This window comes from Aulonocara sp. 'chitande type north' Nkhata Bay, linkage group LG11, assembly GCF_057382095.1.
Source record: "Aulonocara sp. 'chitande type north' Nkhata Bay isolate Kocher_YH1m ecotype deep benthic linkage group LG11, A_spYH_male_GT1.1, whole genome shotgun sequence".
In the NCBI taxonomy this organism is placed as follows: Eukaryota; Metazoa; Chordata; class Actinopteri; order Cichliformes; family Cichlidae; genus Aulonocara; species Aulonocara sp. 'chitande type north' Nkhata Bay.
The window spans coordinates 37,203,010-37,216,997 of record NC_141354.1 but is presented as its reverse complement, the minus strand read 5'-3'; the positions used below and the strand labels follow the sequence as shown (position 1 = coordinate 37,216,997).

At 41.5% G+C, this 13,988-nt stretch overlaps 1 protein-coding gene across 1 annotated transcript in view; it reads left to right on the top strand.

The window, feature by feature from the left end:
* The first annotated feature begins 6,533 nt into the window (after positions 1–6,533).
* The window catches only part of pear1 (platelet endothelial aggregation receptor 1), a 60,067-nt gene continuing 52,612 nt past the window's right edge, over positions 6,534–13,988 (top strand). The window contains exon 1 of the mRNA XM_086312452.1: positions 6,534–6,758. Within this exon, the coding sequence (XP_086168578.1) occupies positions 6,751–6,758 (8 nt within the window). The 5' untranslated portion in view covers positions 6,534–6,750. The remainder of the gene's footprint in view (positions 6,759–13,988) is intronic.

The following is a 13,988-nucleotide window of genomic DNA, read 5'->3' as shown; positions in this document are numbered from 1 at the left end:
GGCGGTAACCCCCCCACCCCCCACCTTTTCCCAATAACTTTATTAACATGTGCATAAATTAAAGGAACCAAAACAAACAAACAAAAACCCAGTAATTGCTGTATTCACATCTGTTATATCACAGCACACAGAGACACATAATAAATGATGCATAAAAAATCAAACAAAAAATAGTTATAGTCTAATGTCTCTGTCACCACAAAATTTCATTAATCTTCTGTCCTCCATGTTCTTATAGAATAGAATAGAATAGAATTCAACTTTATTGTCATTGCACATGCACAGGTACAGGGCAACGAAATGCAGTTTGCATCCATCCAGAAGTGCTTTAGTGATATAGATATATTACAATATATATTAGCAATAATATAGATATGTGAGTATATTACAGAAATGGGTCTATTATGGTATGTTATAATGTACACGGTATGAAGTATGTTGTGAATATTCTATAACTATAAGTATGTACAGGCTGTAGTGAGTACAAGCTATGTACAGGATATGAACAGGATATAAATATGAAAAACTATACAGAATATGAAATAAATAACTTTACAGAATCTGGGATATACAGCTATACAGAAATGGGAAGTTGTAAACAGTTGTAGGATTAAAGATTATCGAATGTACAGAATGATTATTTACACAGAGCTATACAGTAGTGCAATTAAGATAAGTGAGGGTGTAGATAGTTTCTACAGAGGCTATATAAAGTGCTGGTGGTTGTGAGTGGTGGTTCAGTCCATGTTATTATTGTGTTTGAGGGTACAGTTGTCCATTGTGGGTGTGTGTATGTTCAGTCCATGAGTTTAACGTGGGTCAGATGTCAGGAGGCAGAGTTCAGGAGTCTGACAGCTGTGGGGAAGAAGCTGTTCCGGTACCTGGTGGTCTTAGTCCGGAGGCTCCTGTGGCGCCTCCCAGAGGGCAGGAGGGTGAAGAGTCCATGTGATGGGTGACTGGGGTCTTTGATGATTTTCCCAGCCCTTTTCAGACACCGCTTCCTGTAGATGTCTTTTATGGCAGGAAGTGGTGCTCCGGCGATGCGCTGGGCAGTTTTCACGACCCTCTGCAACGCCTTCCGGTCCGAGGCAGAGCAGTTCCCGTACCAGACTGTTGTACAGTTGGTCAGGATGCTCTCGATGGTGCAGCGATAGAAGTTCACCAGGATGTCTGAGGACAGGTGGTTCTTCCTCAGAGTCCTCAAGAAGAAGAGGCGCTGGTGAGCCTTCTTGACCAGCTTGGAGCAGTTGGTCGTCCAGGTGAGATCCTCGGAGATGTGGACTCCCAGGAACTTGAAGCTGCTCACACGCTCCACAGCCGTCCCCTTAATGTGGATGGGTGGATGTGGGTCAGCATTCTTCCTGTAGTCCACGATGAGCTCCTTGGTCTTCTCGGTGTTAAGCAGCAGGTTGTTTCTGTCGCACCACTCAGCCAGACGATCCACCTCCTCCCTGTAGGCGGCCTCATCGTTGTCACTGATGAGGCCAATCACCGTGGTGTCATCTGCAAACTTAATGATGGTGTTGGAACCATCAGCAGGTCTGCAGTCGTGGGTGAAGAGGGAGTAGAGGAAAGGGCTCATCACACAGCCTTGTGGTACACCGGTGTTCATTGTGATGGTAGATGAGCAGCGGTTATCCAGCCGGACATGTTGGGGGCGGTTGGTCAGGAAGTCCAGTAACCATTTGCAGATGAGGGAACTGATACCCAGGTCTGTCAGTTTCCTGATGAGTTGTGAGGGGTGGATTGTATTGAATGCTGAACTGAAGTCTATAAACAGCATTCTGGCGTAGGTGTTGTTGTTGTCCAGGTGTGAGAGGACAGAGTGCATTGCGATGGAGACTGCATCCTCTGTGCTCCTGTTCCGGCGGTATGCGAATTGGTGGGGGTCCAGGGTGGGGGGGAGACAGGATTTGAAGTGTGCTAGGACCAGTCGCTCTAAGCACTTAGTGATGATGGGGGTGAGTGCTACTGGGCGGTAATCATTGAGGCAAGATGGGTTGGAGTTTTTGGGTATCGGGACGATGGAGGTGGATTTGAAGCAGGCCGGTACCACAGCGTGGGCCAAGGACAGCTTGAATATGTCTGTGAGCACTCCTGCAAGCTCCCCAGAACACGCTCTGAGAACACGCCCGGGGATGCCATCAGGGCCTGCAGCCTTGTGGACATTGATCCTGCTCAGCACCGCTCCTACATCGGTGGGGGAGAGAGTCATAGGTTGGTGGTCTGGCGTCATGTCTGCTTTGGTTGTGGTTGTGGGGTTCCCTCGCTCAAAACGAGCATAAAAGTTGTTGTATTCATGGCCACTTTGTCCCCTAAACATGTGGTTACACAGTTTACACAGTTTGTTTGAATGTACTTGTTATCAACAAGTGAAAATGACACCTGTGTATTTAAAATCAGAGTACCACACTGATGACAATGAAAAGATTATCCCAATGAATAAATTCATAGATAAATAAAACCAGTTCAATGAGGAAGTTCAGGAAACGCTATAATATCAGCATTTCATACATGGAAAAATAACAGAAAACGAGCCACATTAGATTAGAGATTAGATTAGATTAGATAGAACTTTATTAATCCCTCGGGTGGGTTCCTCTGGGAAATTCGATTTCCAAAAAAGCACAGCACCGACAGAAGTTACAGAGTTACAGAATATTATATTTATATATATATATATATACACACACATACATACATATATATATATATATATATATATACACACACATACATACATATATATATATATATATATATATATATACACAATACACACACACACACACACACACACACATATATATATATAAATACAGAGACAATATAAATAAAATAAAATAAAAAGGGGATAAATAGAATAAATAGGAATAAAAATAAAAATACAAGTGAATTGCACATTTCAAGTATTGAGTCTATTGCACCGTTGACTATTTACAAAAGTATTGCACAAAAGGTATTGCACAGTGAGGTGAAGAGGCACATGGAAGTACAAATGTAACCATTTTATTACAAAATCAAATCAGTTCAGTGCTTCTAGGATTTTAAGCTTAATTTAATTTAAATTTGTATTCTCTCTCTGTGTGTGTGTGTGTGTGTGTGTGTGTGTGTGTGTGTGTGTGTGTGTGTGTGTGTGTGTGTGTGTGTGGCCTTTCAAACAACGTCATGCAGGGTTGATGTTTTTAATGATTGACTCTGTGTCAGTAGGTGGCAGCATTACATACCAGAAAGAATAAGAAAACAATCAATTGTTAAGCCTGGGGTGGTGCAAATGTGTTCTCTTACTGACATTAAAAATGAGACATATTTTAAGAATTGGTATTAATACAGATGTTTTTCCAGGTTTATTCCTGCACACAGAGGAAAAACTGACTAATGGCTGCACTCCTTTCTGATGAATACGTTTTTTAAAGAAGAATTAACAATTCAAGATCTCCCTATATGAGATTAACTTGTCAAAATACCCCAAACCATGCACTGTGCATTTACTATATTACTGATAATAATTTCAGATAGTCCTTTTTTCTCTGGGAGGACTCAAAATTCCAAATAAAGATTTTTTTTTACTCTACACAGTGCTTTTTGCCTCTCTCTACATACAAACTGATCAACACTGACTCTTTAGATATCATATTTCAACCAGCAGCTGAAACTTAACCATAAAACTGACAGAGATCATCAGCTGCAGTTGGTAGTAGCATGTTTTCAGGATGAAGAAACCGAATTGACTTGAATGTTGGGAATGGTGTTTGCCGGGTGTAACAGGCAGTTACGCCCAGGATTGCTTCACATCAGCAGATGTTTGCGTTCCTCAGATACCTTTTCTGACCTTACCGGGGAAAGCTAAAAGCGACACTTAAATGATGTCGGCCATCCATCAGTGTCCACTCTGTGGGACGGCAGGAAACAATTTTATTTAGCCTCTGCACTGGTTTCCTCACAGTGAGGATGTTTGTTCCAACAGGCCTCCATCCATGAGCTGTTTATCTGTGTCAGCACCCAGCAGGAGGGAAACAGGCATCCTGAACACTCTGGTTATCAGCTGGCCTACTGTTTGGGGAGCAGGAGGCTATTACACAGCTGTCTGTGAGAGACTGGTGCAGACTGGTGAAGAAAGAGAAGACACATGACTAAAAGTCTGTAGACAATAGCTCTGGTAGTTGACTGGGAGTAAACCCCTGCAGACAGCGATGTGACCAGTGTGGAGTGAATCTGACTGAGAATCATATGAGTCAAGCCCTGCTGGCCATTAGAAAGAGTTCAGGATTCAAACACCTGAAGCCTTTTTTATAGTACTGCATTTGTGTTTGTTTGCAATGGTATTGCTTATGCAGAAAGATACACAAAGATTCTCCAAAAATCAGCAGTAAAGAGAAAGAGCACAGAGACGATTGGTAGTTTTAGTGAAGGAGAGCATGCAGAGGGTTGGTGTGACGGGCAGGATGTCAGGGATTGGGTGAAATCTGCTGTGGTGACCCCCAAAAGACAGAAGTCAAAAGTAGAAGAAAAAGGAAGGAGAGAATTCAACTCAGCATTTATTGTTTGACTTCAAGCTAAAGAAACTTACCTTTTAATCTGTTTTGTACTTTTTAATGCTTTTTATATGTTTACACATTTATTTGCAAATGTATCTATTTTGTACATATTTATGTATTAATATATTTGTGCAGATTGTAACTTTACACTGTAAGTATAAATTGTTTCTATGTTCACTGTACCACATGTTCAACACATAAAAGAAACAAATCTGTTTATAATTGTTCAGGTGCTTTCTTTTTCGTCACATGTAACCATTAACCGTGGTTATATGATGCGCACACAGGAATTTATTAACCATCAAATACTGCAGAAGGAACTGATCAGTCACACAGTATTTATAGAGGATGGATGAACATCCTGGCTCTCAAAAGTGAAGCCAGTCCTGATGACTAGATTTATTACACTGCAGATCTTATTTATGTTATTTACAAAACATATTGGCAAATGTGTAATTTCTTTCATATACAATGCTAGAGACTTGCACGTACAGCTAAACGGCTTGTGAATGTGGTTTCCTCACAGCAGACAGAAACTCTTAGTCTGATTCTTTTCAAAATGCAAAACAAACAAAGCAGTGACTTCTTGGACTTTCAGTTTCAGTTTATTCACAGGCAGACAGGGATACTGAAGAATATACCATATGAATGAGTAAATGTCACAAACTGCCTGTTCATCATTGATGTGCAGAGTCTATATATGCTGTACCACTAGGGGGCAGTGTGACAAACAACCAGTCTTGCCTGTGCTGTAGTTGGTCATTCAGTCAGCTGTGGAGAAGAGCAAACTGTAAACTGAAGGTTAAAACAATGATGTGTGTCCACTGCAGCCACTGTCAGTGCTTTTCATGCTGTCAGTCTGACATCTCCATCATCAGCATCCTCAGTATAATCTATACATAATCCATCCGCTGCACATCTGGAAAGCTATCGACTTTATATTAATTATAAAACAAACACTCTTTTTTTTCTTTTACAATAGTTGCCAACATTTTGGGAGAGGTAGATTTATTACATCGAAAATCTTATTTATGTTTTTTATATAACATATTGGTCAATGTGTAATTTCTTTCATATACAATTCTAGAGACTTGCACGTACAGCCAAAGGGTTTGTGAAGGTGGCAGCAGACAGAAGCTCTTAGTTTGATTTTCTTTTTAAAATTCAGAAAACAAACAAAGCAGTGACTTCTTGGACTTTCAGTTTCAGTTCATTCACAGGGAGTCAGAGATACTGAAGAATATACCATATGAATGAGTACATGTGACAAACTGCTTGGTTTCTGTTTCTAGGCTCTTTTGTCCGATCACACCAAGTGTTAGCGAGAGCTTTTAACTCTTCATACTGCCATCTAACTATAGTGACTTCTGGGAAACCATAAAACTGACATGGCAGCATCTTGGGTGACGTCACTGGGTTTAGGTTCATCATCTGTATACAGTCTATGTGTGAAAAGCAAAAATGGCTAATGATCATTTCTATTGTGTGTTTCTGAACAATGAGAAAATCTCGGAGCAGATTTCGTGAAGAATTGACACTTGCCCCCGGAGGTTAGATCAACAGACTCAATCCTTCATGGATCAATTCACATATTTTAGACTATTTCTGGATTTTTGTCATCTGTCGTGCACCAGCTGAAACTTCATAAGACCCCTGCCCCCGACCTTGTTCATTTTGTTTCCACGTTTTCACTATCTTTGCTGCCTGCTGAAACTCTTCTGATTTCAACAACGATCTATCTGAGCTGTATTTTCCACCTGCACACTCACTCTAAACTTACTTTTTTTCCAGGTATTATCCCTCTGGAGCGCTTATTCCTGAAAATTTCCAAAACACACACACTTACACATCAAGGTCTGGAGGCCCACCGAAGGCAAAAACAACTCCCAGTCTCCCTGCAGACCTCCCCCCCCTCTCTCTCTCCTAAACCTCCTCTCTGCTCTATCCCTCCTTCTCTTCCCTCCTCCTCTCTCGGTCCCCTCGCTGTCACAGTTTTTCCACTTTCCTTGGCTCCACTTTACGACCCTCCCTCGTTTGGAAGAAACTGCTCTCGTTATTTTTTCTCTCTCTCACTTGTGAATGTTTATCCGGCTTGAAGATTTTTCTAAGTGTATGGGCTCTAAAGCAAACGCCGTTTTTCTTCACAGTTTCGTCCTCGGAAGTCGCTTTTTAGGTGAAATATTTCAGCTGCAGAGAGTCTGCGTGTTCCTGGATGCCAAGGTGAGTAACAGGCTGTCAGCGAGATAACAAACAAACAAACAAACAAACATAAACTAAACAAAACAAATATAATTTATTGCTTATTGACCTGTCAATGAATGCACCTTTGTTTAATTGCTTACTCGTACACGTAGCGTGTAGGCATGTGCTGTTATTGCACCCCAGTTAACGTCAGTTAATCTCATGAAATAAAAAAAAAAGGATAAATTAAATATGATTCATTCAGTTAAATACCGATTATAGATCACTATAATTTAAGAATATAATATTCGTGGAGTCTTACTTTTGGTACTTCATTTTCAGACAATACGTTCTTACTTTTACTGGTCGTGTTTTCATTTATTCATGTTTCTGAACGTGTCTTTACATTTCTTTGAATACTTCGGCTGCCACTGCTTTCATCAGATAATGTGCATCAATATTCAATAAAATCCCCCGTAAATCTGCAGACGACCACTTTCATACTGCTACATTACAACATAATACACATGTGAACATTATTAGTGAACTTGTCCTCTAAATAAGATTTCACGTTTCTGTGTCCTGAATGTATTTTCTATGTTGAATCATAATCACCAACAGTAAAGTCGTCTGTTGGGTACCATGAAGGTGTTGGAGCTGAATTATGTGGTTGCTGTTGCGGTTGATTTGAAATCACATTTTTACATTTTTGTCTTCATTCATGTGAAATGCATCGTGTACACTTAGCTTTGAAAACTATACTGGAACAATCTACTCAAACTTGTGATTGATTATTAGACATAAAATACCTTTGAAGGTCCACATTTGTTGGTCAATATTTGTAGCACAAGATGAAATATGAAAAGGCAGCCTGTGTTTAACCAGATATATAAAGAAAAAATTGGATTTTAAAGTCTAACTGTGTATTAAAGTTGAATGAGAAGCATTTAATTGATCCTGACGAGTCCCATTCTGTATCTTTATTGTAAACCAGTGATTGCTGTAACCTCAGACTGTTAAGGTTCTGGGTTCAAACCCCAGGAAATCTCAGGAAGGCTTGAACCCAGAACTGGATGTGTGTCCAAAAACATCAATGTTAAATGTTGAGACAGATGAGGAGTAGGACAAGTAGGACAAGAATAATCAGAAAAGATTATTCTTGTCCTACTTACAAACTGTCAATTCAGTTCAATTCAATTTTATTTAACAGCGCCAAATCACAGCAACAGTCGCCTCAAGGCAGATAGACAATAATACACAGAGAAAAACCCAACAATCACATGAGGAAACACTTTGGTGACAGTGGGAAGGAAAAACTCCCTTTTAACAGGAAGAAACCTCCAGCAGTCATGTCACATAACATCTGTCACATATTAGTCATACTTTTTTCTTTTTTAATTAAAGCACTTGTTTAAATGAACTCCTGACGTTGTGTCACCGCTTCGTGCACTTGCACACTTTTCCTCCCGGGTGTGTTTTTTTTTCTTGGCGTCTCTGCCTCTGCTTTGAAAACGTTTCCAACTACTATCAAGAGACAGCGTGACTCAAAAAAGCTCTGCTCGTCTGGCATGTTTCCTCCATCAATTCATGGCAAAGGAAGTTGCTGGGAGTAGTTCTGCTCTTTTCTCATCTTCCTCTGTTCTGTTTGATCTTCATTAAGCCGTTCAGGTTTCATCCCTGTTCTGGAGCACCTCTGGGTCACAGAGGAGCCGTGATTCAAGCCAGTGAAACGTGGCGGCAAGGTGGCTGCAGCCAGTAGTGCTGCGTGTGTGTACAGCGCACACATCCTGATGTGATGGTGTGTGAGTCAGCGTTCGTGTCCTGTTAGTGAAGTTAATCAGATGAGGCAGATGGAGTGTTTTCTCTGCAGATGTGAGCGGGTGCAGTGGATTGTTTCTCTTTTTTTGGGCATGTGTGAAGTCAGTAACACAATAATGGATGTTTATAGCACTCTGATATGAAAGAGCGCGTTGATTAAAAGGAGTTTGATTACACTGAAAAGGAGAGAGTGCAGCACATTTCGGGAGGGCGGGAGACGAGGGGGTCACTAGCTGAGCCGCTGGATTAAAGAGAAACCAGTGTAGAAACCTGGCTTGATGACAAATTGACATGTTTATAGTTTAGAGCTTTGAAATGTTGAACTCCTGCACATGCATGTGCACTGTTTTGGAAACAAAATGCACGTTTCCTTTCCTCTGTGGAGATGTAAAATCACCGTAAATCACCGTAAATCCAGCAGTTATTGTCTGTGACTTGTGAATGAAAAGCTTTTTGATTAAGGGGCCCTGACATCTTTCGACTCATAAACATCTGCATGGAAGGCGAGATATGATTAACTATCAGAGTAAATCTCAGCCACCTGGTCTGGACTCCTGACCTCACATCTGCTCTGGCAACTGAAACACCTCAGGAAGTCTCTGACTGCAGACTGAACTTTGTGTGTCTACAAATATTCCTAAAAGCTCATTTTTAAAGCTCATATTTAATCAATAAGTTATATTCTGGCTGTTAAAAACGAACTGAAATGGGGCATCTTTGTTTTCCGTCAGTGCCCTCATATGGAATCCTCATTGGTTGACAGAGTGTCTGCCCTCTTGCAGACTGTTTCGGCTATCAGTGGCATAATAGTGACCCATTTTTTCTCTCTGGTCAACCAACAAAAATCGCCTCCAGTCTGACAGCTGGAGATCCGGCTGACTGAACATCTGTTTGTCCAGGAGAGGACTTGATTTCAGGCAGGCTATTGGATTTGTTTTGGTTAGAGATGACACCGGCTAGAGACACAAAGAGATGAAGTGGAACTGGAGAAAAAAGGGCTCAGTTTAAGTTACTGGATCCCCCGGTGCTTGGGCTTTTCTAAAATTTATTGTGCGACTGCATGGGGCAGCCAGAGTGTCTGCACATTGTCTTTTGAATGTCACTCCTTTTCTTGACAAAGTCATCCCTGATGGCCACACAGCACAATGTAACATCACAGTCTGAAGGCTTTGTTTGCATTATCCATCGAAGCACGGCTGCTGCCATATAGAGTTACGTGCACGCTCGCAGATTAGTCTTTTGCACACTGATGCCATCTTCAGGAGTTATGCCCTGACTTTACCTGGGCTTATATGAAATATATCTCAACATCACACAACATTTACTGCAGATATTTGTAGGTGTGACTCTTTACACTGGGTGTAGTGGACTCATGAGGTGATTTAATAATATCGTAATGGCTCTCACTGCGATGTACGCCTTAAGGAGAAACTTCTGTGGCTGCGAAAAAAAAGAAAGTGCTACAAACGAGTTCGTCCTCTAGAGTCGGGCTCCAAAAGTGAGTCAGTCCTCGTAAACTTCCATTGCCCAACTTTACAGTAGAAATAATATGTCTGCAGACTGGTGCAATGTTGTGTTTGCGCATATTAGAAAACTAAGCAGTGGGCTGCTCACTTTATTCTCTAGTCCACTGATAACACTTTGATTACTTTCCATATCTGCAAGTCTTCTTGGGTCAAAGGGATGTAAACGTGACGTTGAGATTTCGTGTGTCTGTCTGTTGTCTTTGACTGGTCTGCTGAGATTTCAGATTACAATACAACAAATACGCTTGCGCCTGCTGTGCTATCTCCAGCTGTCTGTAACAGAGAATCGAGGCTTAAGTCTGCATTTCACTAGCAACACTTAGTCTCTAATTTCATAAAGGCAGATGTCAAAGTGAAGGTTTGAAATGGTTGACATCATGGCCATCAGAACATTGCAAGTTATGAACTTAACTGTGGATCTGTTAGGCTTAATAAATGATGCCAGTGGAACAGCGGTGGGTGCTGTGTTGGTGCAAACCACCAATAATGGGAAATTTTAGTGTCAGGATGATGACCAGGACCAGTTTCTGTGGTCAGAAGTGGTTGAAAATAGCTTCTTCAGAGCGGATTTGTTCTGAATTTTGAAACTTTCAAACTAAAGAAGTTTTCTTCTAATTCATTATTGATTAACTGAATTCTTTTTTTCATGTCTTGCTGAATAATTTCCATTATGCCTCGCATTTTTATTACTGGGAAGTCAATTCATTATAACATTATTTTAATACTACATTTTTCACTCAAGCAGTTCCAGAGATTGAGGTTAAATACGTTCACATAAATCATTAAAAGCACCATCTATGATTATGTTAAATCACTATTCTACTCATGCTCTCCCTTTTACGCACTGGCGACAGAGTCTTCCCTATTAAAGTTCAGAAGATGTAAAAAGTGGCCTGTATGAACTTCAAAAAGTTATTTTTGATGTAAAAATAGTCGTCAGGAAAACGACAAAGAGCAAAGGGAATTCAAAAGAAGGTGACGCTGGTTGAATATTCCTACCACAGGCTTATATAAGGCTCTCAACCCCATGTGCTCTGCAGCCGTGCAAATAATTTGGAGCAGACCCCTGAGCCCTCCAGCTCAGGGGGTTTGGGTCGCTCGCTCTGCTCTGGCACCGGAACAGCTTCATTGGGCCTCGGCTCAAATAACCAGTTATAAAAAGTAGAGGTCGAAGGGTTTGGAGCTGGAAATGAAGGAGGAGCCAGGGGCGGGTTGATGGAGTGACCACAGACTACTTGTACTGTGGTGAGGGTCTTTCCTGAAGTTGCTTATGTCGGTGGTTGTTCTGGGTGGTGGGTGGAGCAGCCGTGGAGACATTGTTCATTAAGACTTCGTGGGCTTTTGCTGGTGTCTGTGTCTTTGTAGGACGGCTGGAACCAAGTGAAATTTGAGATGTAGAATTAGAAGAAATATGGTACCAAGTTCACAGCCCAGGAGGCTTCTCGCTCTTTGTCTCCACCACTGTGATGAAAACGAGGTTATGTTTTTGTTATTGTTTGTTTTCATAGCCGCTGAAATCAGCCGTGCGGATGGCAGACAGTGTTTATTTTGTCAGCCATAAGAGAAAATATGACTTAACCATGCAAGATGAGAGGTTTGCATGTGAAAAACAAATGGCCTTTATGTCATGCTTGGCACCACGTGGACATGAACTGCTAGAACTCTCGATGCTTTTCCTGAGTTCAAACCCAGATCCACTCCACCAGCTGCGTTAAGCTCCGAGTCGTCCATCTTGCGCTTTATGAGAGACGTATTTTCTTCTTTTTGTCTACTTTGTTTTTTTCAGGCCACTTCTGAAATACAAACCTAGGCCCCAAAATAGACAAGATGACAGATTATCAGCATACCCATTATTCAAAACAACACGAGCTCTGTGTGGAAAAAAGAGTTCTTTGTGGGGAAAAAGGACACTTAGAAGCCAAGTGGCGCTTGCTGTTGGAAAATGCGAGAGCAGCAGGTCTGATAACACCTTTCAAGGATTCTCTTTTATGTGTCGCACTTTTTTCTAACCCCAATTTATTTTGTTTACATGCCGGAGGAAGCGAACATAGAGATGCAGCCCTGGATGTACAAGATGTTTCCTATCTGCTTCCTATTGTTTGTCCCTGTTTTCATTCCTGTGGTGCTCTGCCATAATGAGTGAAGACAGAGCAGAGGCAGAGTGGACCTGTGGGGCTTCTTTTGCCCTGTGCATGAAAATCTAAGAGCTGGAGAGCTGAAGTTATTAGCTGCAGACAGATGATAATGAACCAGAGATTTGTAGTCAGTTAAAAAGTAATAAGAAAAGCATGCTATCTTCAAAGACATAATAATCAGTAAAGTGCTGACAAGATACTCAGTGGTAGCTTTTGAGTTTGCAGTGTGTTAACCACAAAAGTGGTCTCTTGGCTTGCTCGTTAATTGGTAAATAGTTGAAACTAATTTCCAGCAGTAGTTGAAAAGCCTGGAGAATCCTCACTGTGATGGAAAAAAAACCCTCAGTGACTCACAGACAACCTGCTGTGTTTCCTGCTGCTTCTGTTTGCCTCTGGGCATCCCGAAAAAGAAAAAGTGTTAACAGTTTCCCTCGACTTGGTTTCCTCCAGTCGTGAACATCATCACAAGATGACAGGCTCCTGCACCTCTCTCCCTCCTGCCATCCTCAGTGTTTGCCCTCCCACGGTGTTGTTTGCCCAGGATGTCCTGTGCGGTGGCTTGACTCTGGCTCTTGTCTCCTCTTTGCTCCCCGTCTTCCTGCTGTGTTAAACAGATATGAGTGTGTCGTTGCAAGAAGCCCCAAGAGACAAATGTGTTGCACAATGCAGATGACCATGCCAGGGCTTTCAATTAACTACAGCACATTCTGCAGAGCCCTCTTTCATCTTTCGTTAGCCGCGAGGCAGCCAAACAAAGTGAATTAATGGCACCACCTGTGGGGGCTGAAACAGTTTCAGTCTAGCGACACTGCTGGGAAAGCACGGAGAAACAGACTAAGTAAAGGAACATCTTGGAGAGTTCACCTTCAGGGTAGCACACGTGGCTCAAGTTTTTCAGTGAAGAAAATAAGGCTCGAACTTCCAGATGCTTGCAGAATGGGGCCCATCTGGAGAGAGGGAGCTTTGGGGCTATATGTGAAAAAATGGCTCTAAAGTGATCACTTTAATAAGTTACAGGTTTCCACCTAGTCCTCCAAAAAGGCAGCACACCATGTGCCAGTGGTAGGACTGTAAATCACGCTCTTAACTTTTAGGAATTTACTGTCCCCAGCTGGACTTCCTGAAAATACAAATAGAGAAGCAAAGTCAGAAGAGATAATGACTGAAAATGACTCTGGTGAACTGTACCTGTCCTGGCCTGCTGCTGCTGCTGCTGCTGCTGCTGCTGCTGCGTGCATATTGGTCCAGGACCTTAGTGTTATCTGGGTACCATAGATACGTCGGACCACATTGAGAATCCATTGAGATGCACATCTGTCTTCCAGGATGCAGCTCCGACTCCCCTCTACCACCCTTCACACACAGGTTTGTTTGGTAAATAACTGATTCACAGCTGGGCGTACAAGTGCCTCAGTAATCACGCAGGAGAAAAAAGAACTGAGTGGACCTTAACAGTTTTGAAAAGTTGACATTTATCTAAAAAGATAGCCACTAGACCAATGTATTTATTTATTTATAAAGTATTTAAATACACTAACACTCCAAAGTCAAAAAATTGCCAAAAATTGTGCATACGAGATAAATGTAGCTTTAAAACTGGTCTTACTCTTAGATTCAAGAAGTTTATTGTCATATACACGGCAAAACACGAGTGGTTACGCAGAGCAATGAAATTCTTCCTTTTCGAGAATTTAAAGTGTAAGTAGTTATGCAACACTGTCACAGTGGAAATATATACAGAACATGGAATATTAAAATTGTTTATATTGTATGAAGTTTTATAATGTTGT